General features: G+C 30.7%; 1 protein-coding gene across 3 annotated transcripts in view; it reads right to left on the bottom strand.

Annotated features, from left to right (window-relative positions):
* The window catches only part of LOC105163545 (DNA topoisomerase 6 subunit B), an 8,692-nt gene extending 4,911 nt beyond the window's left edge, over window positions 1–3,781 (bottom strand). Inside the window, exons 1-11 of one of the 3 annotated variants that reach the window (XM_020694826.1) lie at window positions 3,579–3,781; window positions 3,372–3,424; window positions 2,646–2,743; window positions 2,457–2,562; window positions 2,182–2,316; window positions 1,991–2,042; window positions 1,741–1,805; window positions 1,431–1,537; window positions 1,226–1,328; window positions 1,047–1,132; window positions 767–963 (exon numbers count right to left, since the gene is read on the bottom strand). In XM_020694826.1, coding sequence (XP_020550485.1) covers window positions 767–963; window positions 1,047–1,132; window positions 1,226–1,328; window positions 1,431–1,537; window positions 1,741–1,805; window positions 1,991–2,042; window positions 2,182–2,316; window positions 2,457–2,562; window positions 2,646–2,743; window positions 3,372–3,424; window positions 3,579–3,675 — 1,099 coding nt within the window. In that variant the 5' untranslated portion in view covers window positions 3,676–3,781. Of the gene's footprint in view, window positions 1–766; window positions 964–1,046; window positions 1,133–1,225; window positions 1,329–1,430; window positions 1,538–1,740; window positions 1,806–1,990; window positions 2,043–2,181; window positions 2,317–2,456; window positions 2,563–2,645; window positions 2,744–2,879; window positions 3,317–3,366; window positions 3,425–3,578 lie in introns of those variants that run through there. The other 2 variants (XM_011081946.2, XM_011081947.2) reach the window with 2 other exon arrangements.

Genomic DNA, 10,208 nt, shown 5'->3' with positions numbered 1-10,208 from the left:
AGTGTTGTGGTCCATTGTGTTTCCTACTTGAATTGTAGCCTGAAAGATCATTGTGGCAAACAAAAACTTGAAAATGGAAATGAATTGTATGCTCATGGAGGATTGTTCAGTTCCAATACCATATGGAGTTCACAAAATGTTTAAAGTGCACATGTAGACATTTCTAGTAGATCGTTTAGCCTCAGAATCTGATGCTTTAACTGATATGAAAAAATAAAGATTATGCAACGGGCCACATGTGAAGAATTTTGAAGTTTCCATTTTATTGTGTTCCAATAAAATGAATTGAACCAGCTACAACAAATCCCACAAGAGAATACTTGGCTTAATACTTTCATGAGCTTCTCTTTCTTAGATAATTATCACTTTTAGTTCCATGGCTATTTTTCAGAATTGCTTTTAACGATTACAAGATGCTGCACCAAAAAGAACCATACAATAGGAAGTATTAAAACTCATTCCTTTTTCACATGGATGTTAATTTCAACTTGATCTGATATTCTGATGTACCAAATTATTACTTTTTAACATGGAAAATAATTTCCACTTGGTCCAATGATCCCGAGCTATTCCTCAAGAACTTTGTAACACTTCACTAGTCTCCACAAAACACCAAAAGGCATTCAATTATTTCCGAACATAGCATCAAAACATAAAAAATTATCTCTCTATTGCAGCATGAACACTTCTTTTCATGTTATCAACAGCCTTGATAAAAGTCACATCCGCTGTTCTTCTCAGAGATAACAATCAGTTGCATTCTTACCAATTAAACGCTCGGCATAGGACTTCCCAACGTTCACAAATTCATGTTGAAGAAATTGCATAAGATTTTGCTTTGAAGTCTCAGCAATAAGTCTTTTTATCAAAAGCAAATCAACTGCCGATGGATGATACTTGGTCTCAAGAGGAGCGGGAGGCATGACATCAGTCCTCCTAGCAAATCTCACAGTGACATTTTTGCTGCAAAAATAAAGAAACGAATTTTGCCACTTTATCCCTATAAGATAGTAAGAAAATGAAGACAGGGGAGAGAGAGCATGTACTCTGGAGATTCTGACAGAAACTTGAAAAGGAATTGTGCATATGGAGTGATGACAGCCATTTGACGCATGTAGTGTAATATTTTGGACTGTAGAAGCAAAGAACACGAATAAAAGAAGGAACCAGCACAACAATAACAGGAAACTGAGGCTCAGGTCAAAGTTAATTTAACGAATTGTACACGATAGGTTGTCCAGTTCCCCTCAATTACTATCTGGATTTCAGCTCCGTGCCATTTTTCCTCATTCTCTCTTTTTTCATGCACATGGATGTGAGGAATATTCCTGGAAATTAATAATTGCAACAACATCACTTTTCCATGGAATCAATGTCCAGCAAAATCCAACAAGATTCTACCATAAAGTTCTGAGGGTATATTTGCATACTTATTGATATCTATATCTAGTCTGCAAAATGATGAATAATTCTGGCCCTTCATTGATGAAAGGATCTCAATGGGCAGTCCAGTACTCATCTTGGACCAAATAAGAGCCTGCACATGAGGAATTCCTGTGGGATTGTATTACCACCTCCATATAGGTGTTCACATATCATAAATTAGCCTAAAGCTGCCAAATGACAGTATTATCATATAACACAGAAAAGATGGCCACACTGCTAGGACAGATATAGGATATCATGCTTATAAAAGTATTACACCCATTGCCCAAATTATTTCCAGATGGTTGAACGTACCATTTTTGCACCAAGTCCAAATTTTCCACGCGTCTGTTTTAAGCCATACTTAGTTCCAGAAAGAACTGCACACATGCTACTTTTAGAAGCACAAAATATAAAAAGAAAATATAGAAACAATAAAAATAGAAATGTCAGTTTCTTATACTACTCTGAACAAGTTTGACAGATATTCTTTCCCAATAAATATAACCCATTTATGAGAATCAATTAAGGATATAAGAAAAACTATCAGAATCAGATTCAAAACCTCGTCCAAACATATTTGGGATATCATCATGTGGCATTCCCCTTCCATTATCCTACATCAAAGACCAAATCACAGTATTTAAGAAGAGAATTGCCTGCTATACTATTCTGTGTCCAGGAGCTATAAATTGCTAAAAATTAGCTAATGGCTTGTATAATAGACAAAGGATAGTCGGAATGAGTCATATGCACCTTGCAAGTGACCCTGTAATATGAGGCCTCACGACTCTTTATTGATTTCATTGATGTTGGTGCTTTGGCTTTCTTCCCAAGAGCAGCATTCTTTGCCTGAATTTCTTGAAGACGAGCTTCCTTGGCAAGTCTTTTCTAAAAAAAAGAATTTATACAATCCTTAACACTAGTGGCCACCACTTTCTGACCTACCAACTTGTATAAGCATTTTTTACACTCATCATTGTGGAATCTAACATATCAAATTCAGAGAACTCAAGTTAAAATAAATGCACCTCACGAGCCTTGGCTGTCTCAAAATCATCATATAGCTCTGCGTCAACACGTTCATGGTCAGCAAGACCAATCATGGAGTTGAACTTGCTTCTCCCAATTTCTTCTCTAGAAAGATCAACCAAATGCGTGTCAACAGCAGTAAATCCCAAATCAAGATCTAACTGAAAGATATGCACACTGATACTTACATTGTTATCTCTATGACAGGAAGTTCAGAGATTGACTCTGCTGAATCAAGTGCATTTTCAACAAGCTCTCTAACAGTAGTATACAAACATTTTCCTGGCTGAGAAACCATGAAAGATTCATTATGAATAGGGAACCTACAAACAAAAAATTCCTACCATAAAATGTTACATTGCAAACTTAACGCATTCATCATCAACAGTGCCTCCTCTTCTCCAAGTAAAATTGCATTGTACCCTTTTCAACAGTTGTTTCTCTTCAGTTAAAATTTGATCAAACTGCAGCTTCAATTTCCCTTTTGGCGCATGCCATCTTCGCCACCCTCTACCACCACCTCCCTTGCCACAATCCAGGTCATGTTTCCACCCTACCTGAAATACTGGGACCCAACCACTATTTCAACCCATTTGAATCTCGCACTATCAGCGCCAGAAACCCCCTCCCAAACCAGTACGAAGTCAGCCAGACACCCCCTCCCAAACCAGTACGAAGTCAGAGACAATTTTTATCACTATTAGGTCATTCTGGAAGACCAATCCATCAATCAAGAGGTGGAAATGACGACTACTAATTTTTGCATCAATCAACCATGGAAAACTGAATTTTTAAACAAGATATTACTTCCCCATTGGGTTGGGTAAACATTAATGCCAATATCAAACGAAGCATGGAACCCAAATCGTCATAAAGAAAAAAACAAATAAATCAAACAGACATATGAACCTCACATTGTCGAAACCAGCAATATTCTTGTTATCCGCAAAGAACTCCGCCGGAGATTCTGCCAAAATAAGAAATCCAGCGATGATTTCAACAAACAACCAAGGAACCCCATAACAAAAATACAACCTAAAGATTTTCAGAACACAAACAAATATTGCCAAAAAATGACCACAAGAAAATACACATTTGAGCTAGGATTTGAGAAAGCTTACTCTGTTTAAGAAGTTGGTCATCTTTAGACTTTCTGGGCGTTTTCGATTTTGACTTCTTTGTGTCCGGCGGGCTCTCGCTGCTTCCTCGTATTTCCATTTTCGCCTACACAGTGCTCTACTGTTTAAAACCCCCTTATAGGGGTTTTCTCGGTGGGGAATTTCTTGAAGTATTTTCTCCCGCGCCATTCACTCAATCCCGTCAACTCCTACAGAAGTCGCGTGATTATTGAGGACAACGTGGAAACATAAATCGCTACTCTTTTAACATTTGGCTGACAAAGTCGTGTTCATCTTGTGGGCTGGTTTGAAGGTCTCTGGAATGGGCTAAGAAGGCCCAGTTATGCTATGCTCTGGGCCTTGGGCCCTGGCTATAATTTCTAGGCCTCTTAGGCCATGTTTACTTTGGTATATGTGATAAATGGGTCAAACTGTGCATTTGGTAACAATCTTTTATTATTGGGCTGACCATCACCCATGTGTATTCATTAGGCATGGACAAAGTTGCAGATTATTTGTGAAAATTACTATATTGGCCCAAAGGAAGACAAAATTTCATGTCTTGTCACATTTGCAAGTTTTTAATGAGAGAAAATCCAAGAACAGCAACACCATAGAGGACGGCACAGATTACCTGAGGAATGGAGAAGACCACTATAGCTGTGAGGAAGCTTGTTGCACTCATTAAAATTTGTGTTATGTGTATTTATTGCACCTCACCAAAGAGGATGTAATTTTAGTCAGTAACGAGGGTAAGGATGATAATCCCATAAAAAAGTTGAGGGCATAAATGAGAAGAAAAAGCAATCATGAATGGCCAGCCCCTTTGGACTTTTAATCAGACCTGAAATTTTGTAGTTAACAGTCATCGAAAAATCTGGATCTATTGCCAGGCCAGTCCACTCAATACCGGACTGACTAAAATGCTAGTAAACACACCACTACCTGGTATGTTTAGGATATCATCCATTATACACCCTGTTAATCATGGCCTTAGATTTGGTCCCGAGCACGTGATTATTCAATATCTGGAAATTACACTTTGCCCCTTCTATTTTGCTTATTATAATAATTATTCCTATACTCAAAAAACTATGGCTTTCTTACCCCTCAATTAACGGCAAATGTAGTTGACCAATTAACACCGCTAAGTTCAAAGGTGCAATGGCTCTTAGAGTACTAGGACTAGCTTCTAACTCTATTACCATTTTGTCCTCTAAAATTGCCCATAAGTAATAAAGATAATATGTTAATTATCTTAAAGTCAAAATAGTAATTTAAATTTTAGAATTTGATATTGTTAAGAGCCAACTACACTTACCGTTAACTCAATGAGGGTACATAATTGTTTTTAAAATTAGGCTAAATTACATTAATAGTGTTGATGTTCGTTTTAAATACATAAATATTGAATTATATTTAAGTTAAATAATAATTTAATTTAATTAATGATATATAATATTATAAGGACTTCTATTTGCATCCGTATAAATTTTGAATCTGTAAAGTGAATTTTTGTATTATTATTTGTTAGTTTAAAACATATGCACAATAAAATAGCAAACAAAAGAGCAAAAAAACATTTGCCCACTTAAAAAAAAAACTTCAAAAGCAGCAAAAAAACACGCGTCTACCCATTCTCCATTACTTTCTAACGGAGAGGGTGTATTTTATTATATTTTAGATAACATAAAATGTTTTTGCTGATAAATATAAGATAGGAGGATTTTTCATAATTTTCTAAAATACAGAACATGCAATTTACCAAGTAAGAAATTACAACGTTGATACTGCAAACATGGGCCCTAGTATACTGATTAGGGCACGACGAAAGTCGCAGGACCCACAATAGACCAAGTGCAGGTTGCAGTCAACCCCTTTAAGACATTAGGATAGAATCATGTTACATCATATCATTTAATAATAAATTATTATTAAGTATTTATAGACCTACCATTAAAATTATTGATTTTAAACATATATATATATATGTAAAATAAAAAATATTTTGAGAAGAGCTTAAAATTTTATATATTTCAAAAAAATAATAAATTTTTTTATAATAAACATTAATAATTTTGTACTCTCTTTTTTAACCATAATGTCCATCCAACTTCATGATTTTTATATTTTTTAAATAAAATTTTATAAGAATAAAGTTGATATTATCATCGTATTCCGTTCAAAGAATTACATAATTATATCACATATAAGAGGGTACCATAAAATTTTCAAATGGCAATAAGGTATTTGTAATTATATAAGGAGAAATCATGTAATTTGTCTTTAAATTTAATCTTATGGAAAAAGATAAAATACTAAAAAATTATATAAAATTTTATTTTTAAAAGATCAAAACAATATAGAAACATTTAAATTAGTTAGAATTATAACCTTTTTAAAAAAAATATATTTAAAGAAAAATCCTGTCTTATTCCTGGGCCCGGCCCTAATCCCTTTTTTTTGGGCCGCTGAGTGGCTGGAGTCCAGCCGCCCACGTGATCCGTCAGATCGAAGATAATAAAAAAAAAAGAGTTCGATGGGCGGTACACATCAAATCCAAACCCTGCACATAAAAATAATTGGGGGTAGGGATGGCAGACGAGTCGAGACAGTTTGCGAATTTCGCAAGTCGGTTCATTTTTTAGCTCGACTCGAACTCGAATTCAATTAGTTCACGAACTTTTTTTATTTTTTTATATATTTTTTTTATTTTTAAGTTTTTGATATATTTAATTTCATGGTTAATGCTTTATTAATTTTATACTCAAAATTGACTATTTATTATAATTATTAATTAATATCATATATTTTATTTTGGATAATAAAAAATTATGATAATTTTATTTATTTATTTAATTTTTATATAAAAATAAATTTAATGAACAACTTAATAAATTATAATATTTTTTATAAAATAATTATTTAATATGACATATATAAACTTTATATTATATTTTAATATATATTTGTATTGTGCTATACTTTTTTTAAATTTATAAGTAATTCACTTATGATTTTTTTTTTATCTATTTTTTAGTTTTATATTCATATCAAGATACATACTACCCGCATTATGCAATTCATTTTGTTACTTATAATTATAAATTTTGTTTTCAAATTTAGTTATTTCTATAAATTAATCTAAAAAGTAATGATAATAATAATGATGGTTGAATAATTTTGATGGCCCGATTAACTATATTGTTCAACAATGTAAGATGATGATTACATCAATATAATACTAACAATTATAAATATATAAATTCATTGCATATTGTGAACATATATTAATCTCAACTATAAAATATTTTTATGTATTTCAATTACATTATTTAAGATAACGGATACTTTTCTATAATATTAAATTATTTAGTATAATTTTTTGGTATATTCTGCTAATTATATTACTATATTAAATTAATTATTATTTTATATTTATAACAATAAATTGAAATATCATACTATATTTTGGTATATTTATAACATAGTATGCATTGTGCAAACTATTTTATTACATATAAATTTATATAAAAATTTGGTGATTCCCGTAATTTAATCTAATAATGATAATAATAAAAAAAAAAATAGCTTGACCTCATTAGGTAAGATTCGAGCTTGAATTCGAGCCATATCACCTAAATTGAGCTCGAGCTCGAGCTCACAAAAAAAGGTCGAGCTCGACTCATTTACACCCTTAATTGGGGCCACAAGCAAGAGAAAAAAAAACGAGAATTCGCGCTTATATGCACCCTTTAATTAATAATTGAAAGCTTATATACACCCTCTAATCAAAATTCACTATATTATTATTTAATTTAAGTGTAATTGTGCCGTTCTCTCCTGAAATTTGATACAATTACACATAATTTTTTATGATTTAGGACATTAAATCTAATAATCATAACGTTTGTTTTCGTTCAATAAATAGAGTCCCTATCAGAAAAATTTATCGAATTTGTTCAATTAGCAAAAATTTGAAAGAAAAACCATGTTGACTATATATTAACTTATTATTGATTTATTGAATTTAATAATTATCGTAGCACTAAAACATAAAAAATCAAATTTTCTATAATATTAATGTATGATGAAGTTTACATTTTCCATGAGATTTGAATTCATATATTTAGATAAAAATAATTAATTAATTGTCAAACCAATGTCTAATTATTTATTAGGTAAGTTGTTATGTCATGAGGATTGTAATGATAATGGTGGGGGGACAGTGTTTGTAGAAATTTATATTTTTAGAGAAATAACTTTTTACAAAAAGTTGAAAGTCGTAATAGTACTGAAAGAGGGTAGTATTTGTGAAAAAAATTAAAACAGATAAAAGCTAAATTGGATAGTGTTTGGAGAAACATCACTTTTAAAATAAACTTAATTGATTAAAATTTGTTTTGTATGTGTTAAATTATACTATTATTTGCTTGTTATTTCATTTTTTATTTGTCAAGCAGATAGAAGCACTCCGATATATTTTTTTTAGCCGTTTTAAAAATAAAAATTGGCATTTCAAACACTTTAAAAATACTTTTATAACGTCAAAAACTGAAAAGCATTTTTTCAAAACTCACGCAAATACTTATTATTTTGGACAATTTCAAAAATAGTTGAAGGAGGCAAAGTGTATTTAACATTAATAATTAAGACAATAAATTTCGCTGCAATAAAAAATCGATGCTTAATGTAGTAATAATAAAATACGATGATGAGATCATGAGACGCGTGTGGTGCCGGTTCATTTGTCTTCACTCTCACATTATCTATTCTATCGACATGGGAATTTTTGAATTGAAAACGTGTCGATTTATTTGGACAAACAATTAAGACATAAAAAAATTGGTTAAATTGTATAAAATTGTTGTGTGTTTTAAAAATTTGACTAAAAATTCTTTTATATTTTAAAAATTGGTTTTTCTTTTTCTTTTTTTAATTTCTTGAACATTGTTCACTTTGCTATCTTCATTAGTTAGATATAACTAATGACGTTAATTTTTTTATGAATTGAATGTTATGCCTTTACATATTATATGGGGATCATTACACTTTCCTTTCATAAGATTTTGTGTAATTACATGTAAACTCTATGTGGTTTGGGAAATTACATCTACCTATTTTTGAGGTTACAAATAAGTCCCTCCGTTAAATTCACCATAGTTATTGATATTAATAAGAAATAAATAAAATTTGATACTTACCATCGACTGACTCATTATTAACTTATTGCAGGTCCAATAATTTTTTTTTTCCGACTAAACTACCCTTATAATAGTGAAGATATACCTCCTCACATGCATTAATGTGTGAAGACATATGAGGGTAATTTGGTCATAAAAATATTTATCTGACCTCAATAAATCATAATAAGTCAATTGAAGGTAAATATAGATTCTTTTTTTAAATTTTTTATCTGTAATTTTTTTGAATTTTGACTAACAAAAGCAAATATCAGGAGCGCTAAATATAATTTTCTTAATCACAGGGGATGTATGTGTAATTACACCAAACTTTAAGGGAATAATTTCTATTATATATTATTTCTTATTTTAATGACCGTTGGATTTTTTTAATAAAGCGTGCACCCCACCTTCTATTAATTTATACTAATATAAAAAGAAAAATTGTTCCACACATACAAATGACGGTTAATGGTATCGCTGCATCAATTTTTTGTGAAGTAAAAAATGCCCTTCAATTAATAAAATAACTAACTTAATTAGATTGTCAATTTTTACATTAACCGATAAATTAATTTTCTTTTCTTTTAATCTAAAATATTATTTTGTATATTTTTATTTTTACTTTAATATATTTTAAAGTGTAAAATATTATTTATTATATATACGTAAAAATAGCATGCCACAGCGGCAATCTCTATCACAAAGGAATTTTTCGTGCTAAATTTATCAAGAGATTTTTAGTTTATTTTAAAATAAAATAATTTTTAGCTATTTCGTAAATTACAAGTAAAATGGAATTTAGCCTAAAAAATTGAAACATGTGCATATGTGTACATGAGTTGATTGGTCGAGTAGAGATAACGGTTGTGTTGTGTGTATAAAATATCTGGATACATGTGGACGTGTTTTTCTGTGGCATGTTACATGTTTTTCTTGTCATAATAGTATGTTGTAACTTGTACCTCCCTCCATTCATATTCACAGCTTACCCACCCCCACAATAATGACCCTTTCCGGCTATAAATAAGTCGAGTTGAGTTAAAAATATATTAAATACTGTTGAAGCTTATTTAAATTATTATCGAATTCAAAAATATGTGTTTAAAATTAATTTAATTATTAATCAAATCGAGTTCGAACGAATTTTATTAAATTAAAAATGAACTTCTCAAATTCTTTAGCATATTTTGTTGTTTTTCTTACTAATTGAATTTGGGTCGTTGAGGTCTCACAATTAAAAAATTGTGAATTGGAGTCGCACGGATATAAATATTTAATTTTTATAATGTTCCTTTGTTTGCTTTGGAATTGTTGGTTAATTTAGAAAAATAATGTTATGTTAGCATACTGAATATTGGAATATTATACTGATTGCTTAGAACATTGATGCATTTACAAAAAAAATGGCTCGAGTCGAGTTCGGAAACTTGTAGAGTAAAAATATTTG

This window comes from Sesamum indicum, linkage group LG6 (assembly GCF_000512975.1).
Source record: "Sesamum indicum cultivar Zhongzhi No. 13 linkage group LG6, S_indicum_v1.0, whole genome shotgun sequence".
In the NCBI taxonomy this organism is placed as follows: Eukaryota; Viridiplantae; Streptophyta; class Magnoliopsida; order Lamiales; family Pedaliaceae; genus Sesamum; species Sesamum indicum.
Note: the sequence above shows the minus strand (reverse complement) of the source record. Positions and strands in the feature narration are given on the sequence as shown.